This window comes from Eulemur rufifrons, chromosome 9 (genome assembly GCF_041146395.1).
Source record: "Eulemur rufifrons isolate Redbay chromosome 9, OSU_ERuf_1, whole genome shotgun sequence".
Lineage (NCBI taxonomy): Eukaryota > Metazoa > Chordata > Mammalia > Primates > Lemuridae > Eulemur > Eulemur rufifrons.
The window spans coordinates 21,420,410-21,439,351 of NC_090991.1; the positions used below are offsets into that span (position 1 = coordinate 21,420,410).

The window sequence follows — 18,942 nt, forward strand, 5'->3', positions numbered from 1 at the left end:
CTCCAGGCTCAACACCAGTGAGCTGCTGAATTATCCAATCAGCCAGGGAAATACAGGCTGGGGCAGGAGAATGGGAAACTGCCCCACATGCCCCGTGGGCCTCTGTCCCCTCTGCCCCCAGCAGAAGCTCTTCTGTATGCACTGCCTAGAAAGGCAGAGCAGGGGGAGTGAATGAGGTGGTGACCCGTGAGACCTCGGCGATTTCCTTCGCCTTCTGTGCCTTGGTCCTCATATACAAGATGAAAGGAGTGAGACACACATACGGCACGCTTTAACCACCGCCTAGCCCATAGCAAATGCTCAGTAAACCTTTCCTTCTCACCGTTTACCCAGGTGGCTTAATTATATGGAACCCACATGAGAAATTTTCTTTTGCTGCCCCACCTTGTCCACGCCCACTGAGGAGGGCCCTGCTGAATGAACTCCCCGGAGACCCATGCTAGGCAGCACGACCCCTGTGTACCTACTCAGGGAGGATGCCAGGGAAGTGCTAAGATTCGAAAGGGCAGGCTAAGTAATTAGGGCCCTTACAGTTGACACTTCATGACCTGCCTGACATCATGCAGTCAATGTCATCACAGCTCTGCTCCACCAAACCTAGTGCCTGTTGCCTCTGCGCCAGCCCTGCCAGGCTCTGGACTGGGGAGAACCATGTCTGAGAGATAACCATCCCCGCCTTGGGATATCATGGGATCCGGAAGGAATCTGTCGTTGCCTTGACTACAGCTGCATGGAGTCCCACCAACCTTCCCTCTCCCCTTCCACCCACAATCATTCTCCAGCCATTGTCAGCATTCTCTGCTGAACACCTTATCCCTAGTCCGTCTGAGAACTCATCATCCCTCAAAGCCCAGCCTGGCAATTATTATACCGACTCTGTCCTCTGAAAACTGGTAACTAAAGGACAGGAGTAAGCATCTATCCTTCCTTCATAGAAGGAACGGTAGTTGATCTCCCTTTGATGAGAGAAAGCTCTTCTTTACAACAGAATGTCAGCCAATAAATGAGGAAAGAACAATAGAATTGGGAAATTACTATTTTGCAACCTCTAATGAAATTGTTAATTCAGGTTCAAATATTAGAGCAAACAGAATACTTGTCGGGTGCAATAATATCATCCAACAGATGATGGAAGATGATTTGAAGATGAGAGACGACGCAATGGAGTGACTAGCCGTTACTGTATTAACCAAATGATCAAAACTAGCATCTCTAGTGAAAGATCTGATCCAGTATCTCTAGAGAAAGAGAAGCTGGGTTTGGACCTGAATCTCATCCCATTTTCAAACCTAACTTGCACTTTACCAGAGATACAGGGGAGGGTGGAGCAGGTTAAGTGACACCACAAGCAAATAATCAGACAGATTCATAATGTGGGATCATTGTATAGGACGACCCATCTGTTTTCTTTCAAAACTTGATATTAAAAGTAGTGTGAATAGCAGCATCATTCATAATTGCCAAAAAGTGGAAATGACTCAAATGTCCACCAACCGATGAATGGATAAATAAAATATGGTATATGATGAATGAATAAATAAAATGCAGTATATCCATTGAGTGGGATATTATTTGATAACAAAAGGAAATAAAGTATCAATAGTGCTACAACATAAAAGACCACACGTTGTACGATTTCATTTGTATGAAATATCCAGAATAGGCAAATCTATACAGCAAAAAATAAATTAATGACTCCCTGGGGCTAGACAGGTGGGTTTGGTGGAAGTTAGGGGAAGGGGATGATTGCTGATGGGTACAGGGTTTCCTTTTGGGCTAATGTAAATGTTCTAAAATTCAGATCTCTGTGAATGCACTTAATACCACTGAATTGTATACTTTGTATGGGTGAATTGTATGGCATGAGAATTGTTATCTTGATAAAGTTGCTTAGAAAACTGCGTGTGAGATATTGTGGGTAAGCTTTTTGATTAAAAGAGGCAGAATAATCAAATGCAACACATGAATCTTGATTATTTCACCCAAGGATCCTGGATTTTAAACGTTAAAAGGCTGTAAAATGTTTTGGGGACAATTGAGGAAATTTGAATATGAATGGAAGGCAGCCAGGCAGCAGCCAGAACACACACAAGGAGGGTACTTCAGTGGCCCTCTGCAGGCAGCCAAGGATGCCCCCGAGAGGGGAGTGTCCAAGCAAAGGAGGAGCCCAGTGGGACGAGACTGGCTCCATTCAAGAGCACTGAGCAAGTACATAAATAACTTGAGGATAATGGGACACAGGTTTCCTGCTGCTAGACAAGGGAGGGGACAATACGGAAAGAGGAGAAGGTAGAATGAACCCTGTGGTGTTAGACTGGAATCAATTGGAGGTATCTATGCAAACTTGTAATTAGGGATGTAGATGGAAGTGCGTATGTAAATACCCCAGCTCTATCCACGGAGCAGGCCTGGGAGCAATGACACCCCTGCAGCAATGTGCCCACCTAGAACCGGATATTGGTTCTAAACAGCATCTCCCGCTAACAGGAACCAGGGTTTGCTGAAGAAATGGCTGATTACAGGACTGAGGAAGGAAAAGAAAAAGATGAACCTGGAAGATCTATGGGAGGGCAAGAAAGAAAACATTTTCAAAGAATGCAGGGAAATGTCAAAAGGACATAGAAGTCAACTGGGAGAAGTTCCCAAATGTGGGAAAATTTGAGTTTCAAAATAAATAATGATATTAACAGAGTATAACGCATTGGATAAAATAGAAGTCTATGAGTCTACACTGATATAAATAGATGAATAAAAAGGGAGAAGAGAAAGAAAGGTCTTCTGGATTTTAGAAAGCCGACTAATAAATGTAGACGGATTGATGGGATTAAAAATCACCATTTGGCAAGGATCGTTGTAATAATTCAGGCAAGAAAAATCAATGGATGATAAAACCAGAGGGTAAGAGAGGGATGAGAAATTAAATTTTACATAGTCTCTAAGTATCTCCCCAGAAAACACATCTTCATCAAGTAATAAAAGTTAATACTACCAGTGTCAGGACAAATAAAAATTACATGCCTCTCATAGGATGCAACGAGAATTCTGCATGAGTTCTGTGAAATTTTACCCCCAAATTCATAATCTGGGTGTAAGCAAGAGGAAACATGGAACAGACCCAAACTGAAGATCACCCTGCAACATGCCTGGTCTTGAATTACTAAAAATTTCAAGGATGTGAAAATCAAGGTGAAACTGAGAAACCGTGTCAGAGCAAGGACAAAAATGAAGGCACTCTTGACAGCTGGATGTGAGGTGAGACCCTGGATGGACTCCTTTAGCCACAAAGGACATAACTGGACCCCATTGAAACTTCTGGGTGAACGATACACAGGATTTCTTTGTACTAGTTTTTGCAACAGTTACATGTTTACAATTGTTTCAAAATTTTTAAAAAAGAAAGATAAAAAGAAAAAATTATAGCTATTACCTCCTTTGAGATTTTCAGAGCCTACCCTATGTTGCCTCTGGATCTTGTACAAACTTATTATTTACTGTAAAATAATCTATTTGTTTACTGCTTAGACTCCCTACTGGACTGTGAGTCCCTTGGATGCCTGGACCAGGTATCATTCTTTTCCATTTTCTTAAGCCTAGCATGATGCCCAGAACACGGGAAGCATTCAGTAGATGTTTGTCGAATCAATGTGCTGGGCACCTCGTAACCCCCGAGAATGTTGGTAAATTCTTTCAGATATTAAACTGAAATATGGCTCTCTGCAAACTGGAGACCATCTGTCTGCCCTGCAGTGATGGGCTGTGTGTCCTGGAGCAGCGTCCTGTACGTCAGGGGCACGTTGCCCGAGATTACAGGCTCCACGCAGCGGCATTCTTGCCTCCTTGCTCGGGAGAGAACAGTGGCCCCTGTTTGTTTAATCTCAGCCCACTGTGGCAGCCTTGACTGCACAGAGCTCACCTGTGATTCATGTGAATGTCACTCGAGCTCCCAGAGGTTTGCAGCCATAATTCAACACTTGTTAATAGCCACTTAAAATGGCCCTGAAATAGCTCAGAGGCCCAAGGGATAGAAGGTATTCTGCTAGGAAATCATTCCAAGGAAGCAGTCGTGGCCCAAACTTCAGAAGACACTATTCCTTCCACTGCCTTCTAGCACTCCAGGAAATATGAGATGGGCATCTCTCAGGTGAAAGCGGGAACCTCTCCGCGTCACAGTGACATGCTCGGGGCCCCGCCAGATGGCTCATGCTCCAGAAACAGGCCCCTCCATCGCCACATCCACTGAGGGAGGAGAAAACACAAGGGAACACAGTCCAGAGGACCCGCGAGAAAACCCCTGGTGCAGAAAACAAAAAGAAAGAGACAGAAAAACATAGCGTCGGATTAGAAGTCAAAACGTGTGTGTGTGTGTGGCTGGGGATGGCAAGAGAGGGAGGAGTGAGAAGAAACTCACAAAGGTTGAGGCCTACTGTGCTACGCAGTTTACAAATTACTTAATTCTCCCAAAACCTAATTAAATAACTTGCTCAAGGTCATCCAAGTTGTATATGATTGTAGTCCATAATCACCGGGTCACCCAAATAGCGTATGAATTAACAGCAGCACTCCGGGGCCTCAGCTCTTACCCACTGCCACAGGCAAACCTGTCAGTTACAGCACACCCGGGCTGGACATTGACAATCAAGTCACTGATTCAGAGGCAGAAGGTGAAGCTCTCAATGCCAAGCCCTGGCCACCTGGCTCTTAAACACATCTGTTTCTCACTGAGTTATCATTTCTGTCACCCAGAGTCACATTTAAAACGGGGAAGTGGGGGTGGAAAGAGCTAGTAGGGCAGAATCACACGCACATCCAGAAAGTGACGCTCATTTCCTAACGTAGCACCCCAGGGCCCCCCAGTTGGCAACTTGGAGAAATGGCAAGTGTCACCCTGTCAAGAAGAGACTTCTCCGGCTTCTCTACTTCTCAGAAGCAAGTGTCGTGGAGCTGTGGAATTGCTTGGCGCTCCACCTGCACACTCCCAAGCAAAGAGCTAGGCTCAGAGAGAACAAAGGATGGGTGCAGGCTTGCAGAGCCGGAAGGTCAGGAGTACCACAGGCATGTGCTCAGCTCCCAGAGACGGGGTGCTTGTGATATGCAGACGTGACTGCAGGATCCAAAGCCTGTCTGCCCCTTTAAAAGGGAAAGTTTCATTCACAAAGTTGAAGTGCAGTGTCCCGGCTGTGCTCCCATTGATACCAGCTGTCCCCATGATGCATGACATCAGCCCAGAAACCACCTGCATGTGCATCAGAAGAAAAGGTCTGGGCTGGGCCGTCTCTCAGAACCAGAGCCCTCTGACTGCATCTGTGCTGCTCATTCTCCTGTAAGGCTGGAATTGTAGGCGGAAGGTCTTGTTCTGGAAAGCTGGAATATTGTCTTGCAGCCCCAAACCCCTCACTGGGCCCTTTGCCACAGAGCTGGGGCTGCCTTTGCCTCCTCTGTTTGCATGCACGAGGGTAAGAGACACAGGTAAGAGTGAGAGGCACCTGGACAGCCGAGCTCAACAGCGTCAAGCCGTGGCTTCCCCACCACTGAGCTCTCCTGCTCTTGGCTCCAGCAGCTGCCAGGCTCCTGCTTCCCAGGGGCAGGATACTGATACACTGAAGGACCTTGGCCCCAAATTCCAACCCTTTTAACCTAAGACCCGAAGACTTGCTGATGAACGGCCTGACTTCGCCCGCACAAAAAAGCATGATGTCTTTACAGAAAACCCTCAAAGGGAATCAGAAGGCATGAACTCTAATCCCCAGCAGTGTACACTTTCTTGCTGAGTGACCTTGTACTACTCACTAAACCTCTCTGAGCCTTACCTATGTTCACTTCAAAACAGATATATTGGTACATGCTGTGGCTTGGACATAGTTTGTCCCCACCGGAAGTCATATTGAGGCTTGGTCCCCAAGGTGGCAGGGTTGGGAAGTGATCCCTTTAGGGAGTGAGTAGGTCCTTAAGATGGATTAATGTCTTTCTTTTAAGACTGGGTGACTTCTTGCGGAAATAGATTAGTTCCCTCAAGAGCAAGTTGTTATAAAGCTAGGTTGCTTCTTGTGTTTTGCCCTTTTTGTATGAGCCCAGTTCCTCTTCCATTTCTCCACCTTGTTTTGACACAGCAGAGGCCCTCACCAGACCTTTTCCTTTGATGAACATGCAGGATGACGGACAGGCCTAAGTCACTTAGCTAGTAATTGGCGGGAGTGGGATTTGAACCAGATAGTCCGGTTCCATATCCTAAATGCTTTCTGAGATGCTATTTGATCCTGACAATAACTCTGAAAGTGGGAAATGTACTGTTTTAGTGCATTTTGTGTTGCTATAACAGAATCCCTGAGGCTGGACAATTTATTAAAAAAAAAAAAAGAGGAAGAAGTTTATTCGGCTCATGGTTCTGCAGGCTGGGAAGTTCAAGACTGGCTGGCCACATCTGGCAGCTTCTGGAAGGTCAGGAGTACTACAGGCACATGCCAGCTCCAAGAGATGGGATTTCTGGGCTGATGTCATGCATCTTGGGGGCAGTGGGTTTCAGCGGGAGCACAGCCAGGACACTGTGCACCAAGTTCGTGAATTAAACTTTCCCTTTTGAGGGGAAGATGGGCTTTGGATCCTATAGCCATGTCTGCATATCACAAGCACCCCATCTCCGGAACCAATTTATCCATCCAATAGCATCTTAGAAAGCATTTAGGATGTGGAATCACACTACCTGGTTCAAATCCCACTCCTACCAATTACTAGCTAAGTTACTATAGGCCTGTCCAGTCCTTTAACCCCCTAAGCCTCAATTTTTCCATACCAAAAAACCCAGAGCCACAAATATTCCATACTTTACAGGGCTGTCATGAAGACTGAATGAGGCGTTCCATGTAAAGTGCTTAGAACGGTGTCTGGGATACAATATGTGCTCATAAATGTTAGCAATTATTAACAGGTTTTGTAAGCTACACCATGCGGAGCAAATGGAAGGGACTATATTTTGGACAGAGTCTGGATTTCTGCAGTAGCTATGCCCAGCTGCAATAGGAGGAGCTGGGACTCTGGCTTGATCACAGCCTCATTCCCCACACTTTCTTGGTATTTTCAGGTGCTACACTGTCAATACAGATTTCAAAAAAATCCTTTTGCTCTTAGATCCCTGTCACTATGTTTTATCAACAGCTTATCGTAGTATTATAATAATAAAAGTAAAGACAGCAACAAAATAACTGACATTCTACACCTGGGTAGTGCTGAAGCTAAAAATTTTACTTATGTTATTTCATTCAATTGCTGCAAACAATCTTATGACGTACTAATATTACTATTACTTAATAGATGAGGACATTGTGGCCTGGAGGGGTTAAGTAACTTGCACAAGGTCATGCAAACCTGGAACGCACACCTGTCCAGCACCAAATTCCATAATCGTACCATGAGGCTAAAATACCTCATTATTATCTCAGGTGCCAGAGCTCCTTCATCCTTCCAACATTGTCAAGCTCCTCTAGCCAAGATGTCATTTTGTACCCTGTCATCAGAGATCCTGGGCAGGGCATGTTCCCTGCCAGATTAGCCTCATTCCAAAGTCCTATGGCTGGATCTATCTCTGGCTCTACCAAGCCCAGGGTGATCTCTAGTCCCCGGACCTGCCAGTCTTTCCAGCCCTCGACACGGAACCAGGCATGCTCAACCACAACCCCAGATTTGCTCTCTAGGGTAGGATCTAGCTCCCAGAATTTATAACACATTCCCCTGGGAACTGCCTTTGGAGGAGCCATGCATGCCCAGGTCATTTGGCAGTCCCTCCAATCCCGGGCCATCACCCCCCACACACTTCCTGCACTCTCTCTGGATGAACGGAAACATTCGCTCTTCCGTCTCTAGAGATTCTCATGCGGCACCATTCCCGTTGCCAGCTTCTGAAACACTCGGCTTCAAGACTACCCGGTATTGGGAAACGCAGTGGTTCTGCAGTCTGGATGCGCTGGCTTGCATCTGTTATCAGTTCTCTCCAATGCCGTCCGTCAGTGGCCCTTGCTTCTGACCTCAACTATCCGTTCAGGAAGGCAATAAATCAAAGAATCTCAGGCTTGCCAGTAACTTTAGAGGTCATTCACTCCAACCCTTTACCTAACTTCGATCCACATCTGCAGTGCTGCCAATAAGCAACTGCTTGGCCTAGAGCAGGGCCAAGACAATTCTTTCCAACCAATACAATTCCCAACTCCAAGACAATTCCTTCCAACCCACTGACATCCACCTTTCTGAACTTCTACCCGTCCGTGGGTGCTAACTCTGCCCCCTGGCCTCACCCAGAGAAGGCCACATCCCTCTTCTCTGTGACTGCCGTCTCAGCGTTTGAAGACAGCACTCACACTGCCCTGGAGTCACCCACTTCGCTTTTCAGGCTAACCAGTCCTGGTTCTCTCATACGCTCCTCATCACTCATGGTTTCTGTGACATATGAGGGTCACCACCTCTGGTCAGCCACACATCTCTCACTGCCTCCTGCTTTGCAGATGGGCCCACGCCACGGCCAGCGTCAGATGCAGTAGCCTCCTCCTCATGGCTGGCAGCCGGATGGATGCACATTCAGGAAGAAATGGCAGTGGAGGCTGGTAGGAGGGAGGGAAAGGGAAGTTTTCAGAGACAGCAGACTTGGGAGATGATGAGAACACAGGTGCTGATGAAGGTGTTCCCTAGAATTCGAGCAGCCAAGGGATACGTAACAGGGAGAATAGGGACAGCTTAGCTCTTCGGAGATGGGCAACTTGGGAAGAGTTTTCCTTGGGCAAAACAACTCCAAAGAGGAAAACACCAGCTGTGCTTAGAGCAGTGAGTTCTAATCAGAGAGATGCTCACTTGAGTTATGAAAAATCGCCCTTGGAAACTGCTAGAGGTCCAGAGTTGAAGACACTGATCTATAAAGTCCAAGGTTTAAAACATTTTCAAAACAGGCATATCTTTCTTTCTAAGCCAGACTTAGGTCCATTCAGCTAGGCTATTGTCCATGTTACCAACCAGATGGAGATTCTGAAACTAATCGACACATAGGCCAGGTTCCCTAGCGAAGCCTGAGAAGGTGTGCCTTGTACAGGTGATTTATTGACAGAGTGCTCTCAGGAAAGGCCTGGAAGGCAGGGAGGCAGGCAGGGTAGGGCACAGGAAATGCTAAAGGGGGATGTGGTTTCAGGAGAAGTCTAGCTCAGCCTGATCCCACGGGAAGCACTGGAGTGTATGTAGACTGTGCCACGCTACGCTCCATCATGAGGCAAGATAGCCGGCGTCTTGGACTCCTCTGTCAGTATGTCCCCAGCCATGGGCTGCCCCCAGGTGGTCATATCTCCCAGGTATGAAGTGCCCCTCAACTAAGGGCAACTTCCTGCAAGAGGGGCAGATGTGAGGCGTTAGGTGCTCTACCCACAACAGCCCTAAAGTGGATCTGGGTAGACCAACAGCATCTTCCATAGATGCCCTTGCTAATTCATACGTGTAAAACCCAGACTGGATCACCACTCACAGCTGCAGGACCACTGTCCAAACTTTCAATAGACCAATGCACTTCAGCCAGGCATGCCGTGGTTCCTGGACAGGGGTTTTGAGAACAGGATTCTGTGACTCCCTTCCCCAACTGCAGCAACTCAGTGTCTCTGGGTGTTTTTGCTTCCACTGTACATGTCTATCTAAATAAAATTAATTCAACAAGCAAATAAATGGATCTGGTCGAAAAAGAACATCAACTCTCTCCCCCAACCCCCAACATAAGTTAAAGTTTTACTTTCAGCCAACAAATGTGCAATCAGAAAATAAATTTTGATAATGTTCCATTGCATTAGAGTTGAACAGGTTGGCAAGTCCTTGGAAACCACCTAGTTCGACCCCCTCATTTCACAGATGGGGAAACTGAGGTCCACAGAGGCTAATAACCTTGCCCAAGGTAGTACAACTCAATCAACAGAGATCAATAAATTCAGGCAAATATGTTCCTTCTCTGTTACATCGTTAATTTCTTCTGAGCATAAATTTCAGTGGCCACTGAGGTAATCAATAAAAAATGTACCTAAATCATGAGAAAATAAGTATTGGGAGATGGAAAGGTGCTTTATCATCCACAGAATGACACTTTGGGGAATGCTGTTCCCAAATAAAGCCCAACTTGATAAACAGGCTTCTATCAAATTTATCAAATAATAAACATGCTGCATCTCTGAGTGTTGGAGGCAGCCACTTTCCAGGAACTAGTACGCCCAGTCTGTACCGGTGGATTTTAAGTCAGATGCATGGGAGAAATGTGATTTATGGAATTGCAAACCGGCCAGAGTGACGTAGGCCATTGGTTTCAGGTTGTAATAGATCTTGTAATAGATCATGGGTCAAATGGCCCTGCTGGTCAAGTTTCATATTTTAACCCAGCTCCAGCCAACATAAACACTCAGACAAAAAAGAGAAAGCACACAGCAAGCTTGCAGGTATCTCTAGACTCAGGTGATATTTTTTTAGTCTGATGAAGGAGACAGATACTTGGTATTTTGAAACATGAGCTGCTCTACGGAGCACCACCTCTATCAGCAAACTTAGTGCTAAATGCGACCAATTCAGGGGTTGAAGGATTTTTTTTTTAAATGAGAATCACATTTCAGCTTTTACTATAGAAATCAGCAGCAAAGTGGGATTCATTTTACAGAAACTTTTCTAGAACTCATCTCTTCATTAAGGGAAGGACTTTCTGTAGATAGGAAAAAAGAACCACTATTGAGAGGGAGAAAGGGACAAGTTCCCAGTCGATAGTTCCCAGGTATCCCTCTTTCCTAAGCATTCTAGAGGTCTAAGAACTCCCAGGGAAGGAGGCACACACATGGATTCACCCAATCTGGGCATCTACTCAAAAGCTGAGCAGTAGCTTTAGTTTTTCTTTGCAGGTAGATGGTGTGAGCCATCAAAATCATCATTTCCCACTCATTGACTTACCCCTTCACTACATCAGAAGGAATTCCATATACCCCTGAAAGCTTTACTTCCAGACACCACACAACCTAAGATTTTACAAACTAGATGATCCCAACCAGAGGTTGACAACACGGAAAACTACTTGCCCAGTTTGGCAAAAGCTGCCTCTGCCAGAGCATGTCAAAGGCTCACAAGACTGCAGAGCATCTTAAGGAGTATGAGAAATCATCTAATTTGCATTAATTGCAATTTAGACCATTTTTACATAGAGCCTAGAGACTTCACAGATGGCGGAGAGTCAGGGTCTACACCAGTGTGCTGAGGCTTGCAGTGTGGATGGTCACACGAGGAGACCAGAGTTGACCCAGGGTTGGGCCTCAGTCAGGATGTCTGGCTTGGTGTAAGGTACACATCTGGTGCATCCTAGCAAACGTCCAAAAAACAGTAGAATCAAGATGGCGTCAGATAAACGCACAACTGTGCTATCAATAAGGTGCCGTCAAAGGAGAGTAACTGGTGCTCAGTTGTGAGCCTAAAATCAAGGGATCTCCTAACACCCTGGAGACCACCCAGGGGACCCAAGAAGAAGAGAGCAAGCTGACATTGATTGGGTGTGTACATGGCACTAGATGTACAGAAGGGGAGAGCCCAGGCCTGATAACACACACGCAGACACACACACACACACACACACACACATTACATAGCTGACTGAGGCTGCTCCCCAAATGCCAAAATAATACATGTGATTCTATCTGGGGTGCTATTATGGACAATTTTTCTTCCTTCTTTATTATTTCCTACACTCACCAAGTTTTCCCCAATGAGCATGGATTGCTTCTACAATAAGAAAGCGTGTTATTAAAATAACAACAATAATGAGACAAGTCATCCCTATGCAGGTAAGATCCCAGGTACTTATGCTGAAAAGGGGAAGCTGAAAAACAGCTATTTCACCTTATATCAGCTGGACTTGCCTTACATTCTAAAACTTCAAGCCCACTTAACCCAAACTCTGAAGACACAGTTTGAGAGCTATGTGCTAAGAAGTCGTAGGTGCTGAGAACAGAAGGGTGAGTGAAGACATCAGGTCTTATAAGGAGGGAGGAGAAGACACGAAGTATCAGTGGTTAGCAATGAGGTATCTCCTTGCCCCTGTTAGAGCAGCCATGGTCACAAAGACAAAAGACAACCAGTGCGGGAGAGCATGTAGAGAAAGGGGAGCCCTTGTACACTGTTGATGAGGATGTAAATGAGCACAGCCATTGTGAAAAGCAGTGTGGAGGTTCCTCACAATAGTGACAGTGGAACTACCATAAGATCCAGCAATGCCACCATGGGGTATATATCCATAGGAAATGAAATCATGCAGAAGAGCTACCTACACTTCCATGTTTACTGCAGCACTATTCACAGTAGTCAAGATACGGAATCCACCTAAGTGTCCAACAGATGAATGGATAATGAATATGTCACACACGCACACACACACACACACACACACACACTGGAATACCATTCAGTCTTACAAAAGGAGGAAATCCCATCATTTGCAACAACATATAATAGATGAACCTGAAGGACATCATGTTAAATTAAACAAGCCAGGCATAGAAAGACAAATACGGCATAATCTGACTTAAATATGTGGAATCTAAAAAAGTCAAACTCATAGAAACAGAGAGGAAAATGGTGATTACCAGAGGCTGGGGGGTGAGGGGATTGGGAAGATGTTGGTCAAAGGACACAAAATTTTGGTCAGACAGGAGGAGTAAGTTCAAGATATATTGTACATCATGGTGACTGCAGTTAATAACAATATATTGTATATCTGAAAATTGCTAAGAGAGTAGATTTTAAGTGTTCTCACCACACACACACACCCAAAAAGATAAGCATGTGAGGTAATGCAAATGTTAAACAGCTTGATTTAGCTTTTCCACAACGTATACGTATATCAAAATATCATGTTAGACACCATACATATATGTAATTCTTGCTTATAAATTAAATAATTTAAAAATTATCAATAGTTAAAAAACTCAAGCATTAAACTGAATCATCTCTAAGGTTCCCTTTGGCCCAAACACTTCATGATTTTAATGCAAAGAAAGCATCACGACTTTTGTAAGAGGAATAATCTGAGACGCTGTTTGGAAGACAGAAGAGGAAAAGATTAATTTAGATTATGGTAACGGGGAGGGGATGGGCAATGGTTTCCCAGAGCAGGCTACAGTGATCAGAGAGCTGGATTTTGAAAGATGAGCAGGATTTAAATAAATAGACAGGGAAAGAGAGGTAATGAGGGAAGGTAGGAAAGGCCCATGAGCAAAGGGTCCTGGGTTCATTAAGGGAATAGCAAACAACTATTCAGTCAACAAACCATGGCTGGGTATTTACTGGGGGCAGGTCCTGTATTTGGCATGATGTATGCAGAGTCTGTGTTTAATGAGACTAGATTCCTGCACTCAGCCAGTCCCTAATCTAGAAGGGGTAGGAGACGGCCTGCAACTCTGTCATGGCAAAAGTCTAGTCTATGGTCCCCATGCTGCACATTGGTGCTGTATTTGATCAACAAAGGAATGACCCTGTGTGCAGAACTATGAAACAGTGATAAAAGCTGTGCACACAGTGCACAGGGCACCCACTCCTGTCAGGGGCTGGGGCAGGACAAGCTTCCTGGGGTGAGTACGGGAGCGTGAGATGGAATGTGGAAGCCCAGACAGGAGGGGATGTTAGGCAGAGGAACTTATATATAGGAAGCATGGGGAAAAGTGAGAGCTTAACTATCATGAGCATTGAGAATCCCACAAACACAGCAGTTGCCTGCGCTTACACTGTTGCTGAAGTCTCAGCAGGGAACAGTGGGAAGAGCACTGGACTGGGAGCTGAGTGAGCTAGACTCTAGCTCGGCTCTGTCATGAGCTTCTGTGGACCCCAGGCAAAGTGGGGCCCCACTCTGTGCTAGGCACCTGCCACGCACTAGGTCTTCCATACGTCACCTCACTGAGTCGGCACGACAGCTCTGAGTGGTAGGTATCGTGGTTCCTATTTTAGAGATGGGGAAACTGAGGTTAAGAAACTTGTCTACAATTTTACAGCAAATCAGATCTGTCTCCAAAACCCACATTCTGCACATACATGTTCCCCGCGTACTAAGAAGTAATTAGACTCCATGAGCTAGGCACCCATCTGTGCTTGTGCAAGATCATCCTAAACCTTCCCCTCCACCATCTCTACAATGTTAGGTGATGTCAGTTATTAAGATCCAGACGGTGCTTCTAACAAGATATCTGAGCAGAGAGACTTTTCTTCAAGTAAGAAAAGAAAGAAATACCTTTCTTAAGAAATCTCAGATTTAAAGTACAAACACACACAACTTTGGAAATCAGGTTAAACGTGCAAACTGAAGTGTCATTTGCATTCCCGGACTGGGAGGCAGATGAACCCCAAGGTGACGAGTACAGAAACCACATGAAACAGTCATGTGCTAGTCACACACAGCGGGGTTGCCACCTCCCAGCAAGAGTTAGCCATTGAACCCAACTGTGACCTCCATTCTAAGAAACCCCATCTCAGTGAGGTTGAGCTTTATTTAACCTGCTGCTCCAAACAGAGAAAGCAGCAGCCACCGCTCCCTCCCTGGTTGCATCCTGGATAGCATTACTCATCAAGTCCGACTCCTGCAAACAGGCGGGTAGGCTGGACAGCAACAGCGCTTCTGCTGACACTGATACTAACTCGCCTCACATCTGCATAGCTGCAACAGTGTACAAAAGGACTTTCACATACATTGTGTCACAGGTTTCAACCCCCCAGCAACCCTGTATGCTAGAAAGTCACGTATTACTATTGCACAGTACATGAGCAAATTGAGGCCTACAGGGGATGCAAGATGTAGCCCAGGGAAAGTGGAAGAAAATGATGTGGCTGCCTGCACACTTACGTCTTCCTACTCTTAACCTTGAACCCAGATCATTTGACATCATGGCCAGAGATACAACCCCTGTCCAACTCCCCCTTCTCCCTTCCTTCCAGGAAAGAATCAAAGCCCTCTTCTGCTTTCCCAGGAAGAAAAACTGTAAGCTTTTCTGAGGTCAGATCCTCCCAGGTGGGGGATAAGAGTGTACCTGCATGAACAGGGAGCACACCTGTTTACATGATAGTAGGCATTCCACGCCTGGCTTCCTGGAGACTCTTTGCCTTCATAAACAGCCTTCTCTCACTCTGCTAGAATCATGGCTCGTTCACTAATTAAAGGGTATTACGCACTTCATTGCACACCAGCTAAGAACTTGGAATAAGGAAGCTTATGCTAAAAAACGTTAGCCCTGGAGATGCCGCTAGGTATGCTTTATAGAAACAGAAATACAGAAAAAAGCCATCCACTTGTGACATCCCCTCCCTCATACTCAACTTCACTAATAAGTCAGCCACAGCACTTAGAGGAAGAAGCCACCCAGCATAGTACAACCTGAGGCAGAGCCTCATAAATAAGCCAGTTGGAGAGGGATGTGCAGCAGAGAGAATGAATGAGGAAGAAGGCCAGCGGCTGGCTTCTCCAGCAACTACCTGCCCAGGCTCTCTGCTCCCTGCTGGGGTGGGAGCCCAGGAATAAGCATACCTACATCCCAGGCCAAAAGGGAGAGGGAGACAAAGGGTGAGTCAGGAGGATTATTCCTCACTGCAAGGTCTCCAACAAACTTGGCATCGTGACTCCTCTACCAGAGGCTCAGCATTGCTCAGTGTGACCAATTAGGTACAAAGACCAGCCTCCCCTCTGGGGCCTCCTTGGGCTTTCCTGGAGCGGGTCCCCTTTCTGACACTCCCTGAGCAACTTGCAGAGCAGCCCCGAGGCTCACCTCCTTTTCGATACTTGGGAAAGTCATGCATAGAGGGTCAGCCCAACACTCAAATAGATCAGTCTTGAACTTGGTGAGTATAGCAGATAATGACATGCCACTGACTGAGTAGTAAACCTTATCCAGAGGCAACGTCCCTATTTGGGAGGCATCCTAGAGAGGTCAAAAGCTCAGGTAAGGCTTTAAGTCCTGACCTTTGGCCTCTTGGGCCCCCAGCAACTCAAATGATGGGCCAAGTATGAAACAGCAGCCTGGGGTCAAACACCTTTACTTTTAAATGGAACTTGGACATGAACTCAAAGGAAGCCACCAGTTGGACATGCCATAATGAGGATGCTAGAGAAGTCAGTCCCAGATCTGCCACCCATTACAGTTTCCCGCTGTGTCACCCTCTCTCTGTTGTCTGTGTGTTCCATGCATGTTCAGGCAGACAGAGGAACAGCTGAGTGCGTCCCCAAGCTGCATGGTGCAGTGGCGAGGCTGAGCGCGGCCAGGCGCTAGGAAGCACAGGTGGAATATAGTGATGGTTTCAGCCTCCAAGAAGGAGGCATTTTCCCCATCTCTCCCCAAGCCACCTAAGTCATCATTCATGTGTGACACGGTTTAGGATCCTGTTTGCTCCATTTAGAAGGGCTTCCAATACTGCCGGTCCCTTCCCCCGGCTCAGTCTGGCTTGCTCTTTAGCACACACTACTGCTGATTTTGCTGTGCTCTTCCTCACGATGTTTAAAAGGGATGATACAAAACAGCTCCCCCAAGAAACAGAGCTCTAGCATACAGGCTGCGAGAGGCAATGCCCCCGGCACTCTGGGCTTTTCCAGAATCAGAGACAGCCAGCAGCAATCACAGAGGCTGCAGGCAGAGACAGCTTGTAGATTTAAAAGAACCTCAGAGCAAGAGGCTGGTGAATCTGAGAGGGGGTGGGGAATGGATGCACCACAGGAAAGGTAAGGAATGTCTTAATTAGGCAGAGGTCCCCAGACGAGTGCTGATGTCACAGCCCTGTCCCTTCGCAACTGCTGCACCTGCCATCCCGAACTTGGAATTGCATTTTGGCTCAAGGCTCTGAGACTCAAAAGCTCTCAATTCTCCCTACAGCAACTATGGGAGCAGCAGGCACACTGGACTTCTGGGGGGTCCCACGGCCCCTGATGCCCTGGACTTTCCTGGCAGCAAAGAAGAGTCGCAGCTGTCTGACCTGTCTGTTATGCCGAGTTATGCCGAGCAGCCCACTAATTGGGCAGAGAACCCTGGCAGCAACGGCTTTCCTCCCATCCTTCCCTCTCTGCCCCTCCAGCCAGCTCCTTCCTGAGCATGAGCCTCACCCCCCTCTGCTTTTCCTCTTTACTCTGCTCCACACTCCTCCTCCGGGCTTTCCAATCCCACAGCTGTGCGCCCCCTCCCCACACCACTCCTCCTGCATCCACGTCGTTAAGCAATTACACAGAGAGAAAACTGAGCCTTTGAGTTTCAAGCTAAAGCTCCCAGACTCGGCAGCCAGGACTGCCTCACCCTCGCAGGCATCTATCTCACTGACGGTCCTGCACACGCGCCTTCACCCAGACCCTCCTCTCTACCAGAGCACTCTGGACATCTCTTTGCTCCAACCTGTCAGCAGCTCAGATGGAGCCCTGGGGTCCCCGGCCTCTCCTCTCCCCACATGGAGCTCAGAATCCACCCAGGAAAAGGAAGCAAAGAGACTTCCACACCTTTGCAGCATCCCCTGCTCCAGCCAGCTCCCAAAGCCGCTGGAGCCATGCAGGCTGCCTGGGGCCCCACACCCCCTTCTCTGACGGCTTTAGCTCCAGCCCAGCCCACAGGATGCAGTGCCTGATGCCACTTCCGAGCAGAAAGAGACACAGGGAGAGAGAGAGAGAATGCCACCTCGTCAATGACAAGCTGTTCCAATCACACAGCTCGGACACCAAAACGCCCCAGACAACGGACAACCCAGGCCTCCTCCCTCTGGCTGGGAGGAAGCCAACTAGGCACGTCTGGGGAAGTGAGCCCCCACGGCAAGCCCCTCACTCGCCCTCCGTATCTGAGCTGACAACAGTGCTCCAAGTGTGGCAGGCAGCCTTTGCCACCACCAGCTCCCACAACTCTGGCCAACTACCCTCTTGGCCTGCAGCTGAGATCCTGTTCTCTCTCCTGTTCCAAAGCACAAGGAGACCCCCAAACCAAGCAGGAGATCACCGGCGCATCACCTCTCCAGAGGACCAAACACAAGAGAGAGCTGAAAACCAAGTACTCACGGTGGTGAAGTCTTGGTGGCCGCACTCCTGCCCTTTGAACTTGCAGTAGAGCATCATATCCTTGAGGTCGTGGCCCACCCGGTGCAGGAACTCCAGCATGCTGAACTGCTTGGGCTTGTAGTGTTTGAAGTTGGCCTTCTGCCTCAGGGCCTCCAGCACCGTGGGGTCGGCCAGATGTGGGTCTGGGATCTGCAGGTTGACGTCCAGCAAGGCCAGCAGCTCCCCGGCATGGTACAGGTCATTGGTGGTGAGCCTGGAGAAGCGGAAGCCGTTGAGGTTGCAGAGGGTCACAGCTGGGAAGACCAGGCTTTGGGCCACCACCTCATCCACTTTGGTGACGTGCTGGTAGGAGAAGTAGTAGGACACCCTCTCGGAGCTCTCCACCAGCAGCAGGCCCAGGGAGCCCACGAAGGCCACTGCCCAGAGCACACGCCGGACGGTCAGTGGCCCGTACACGAAGATGTGGCGGATGCCATGGAGGGTGGAGGTGTTGGCAAAGATCTGGATGCTAGAAGGTTGCAGGCTGCCCTCGCTGGGGCTCTCCTTGAGGTCCATCGGGACCCTGTGCAGTTCCGCAACTGGCTTCAGGTTAATCAAATTTCAGAGAAGAGTTCTCAGTCCTCCGGCTCTGCTCAAACCCTGGCGTTCAAGGGAGAGAACGCCAGGCAAGCATCAGGCCAGACGCTGGGAGTTTATCCCGAGAGCCCAGCCGCACGCTGACAGGGGTGAGTGTTTATATAAAACCCATTCAAACTCTAGCTCCTGATTTTTTCCAGGCGATAAGGAGGGCTGGTTTTATTTAGGGAGACACCAAGGTGATGTGGAAGAGATGTGGGTGGGAAGGGAGGGCTTAGCCAATGGAAATAAAGTCCTCCCCCCTACACACGCCACTAGAGACAAGATTAAAA

General features: G+C 47.5%; 1 protein-coding gene across 1 annotated transcript in view; it reads right to left on the minus strand.

The window, feature by feature from the left end:
* ASIC2 (acid sensing ion channel subunit 2) overlaps positions 1-18,589 on the minus strand; it is a 999,469-nt gene extending 980,880 nt beyond the window's left edge. Inside the window, exon 1 of the mRNA XM_069481013.1 lies at positions 18,035-18,589. Coding sequence (XP_069337114.1) covers positions 18,035-18,589 — 555 coding nt within the window. The remainder of the gene's footprint in view (positions 1-18,034) is intronic.
* Positions 18,590-18,942: the final 353 nt, after the last annotated feature.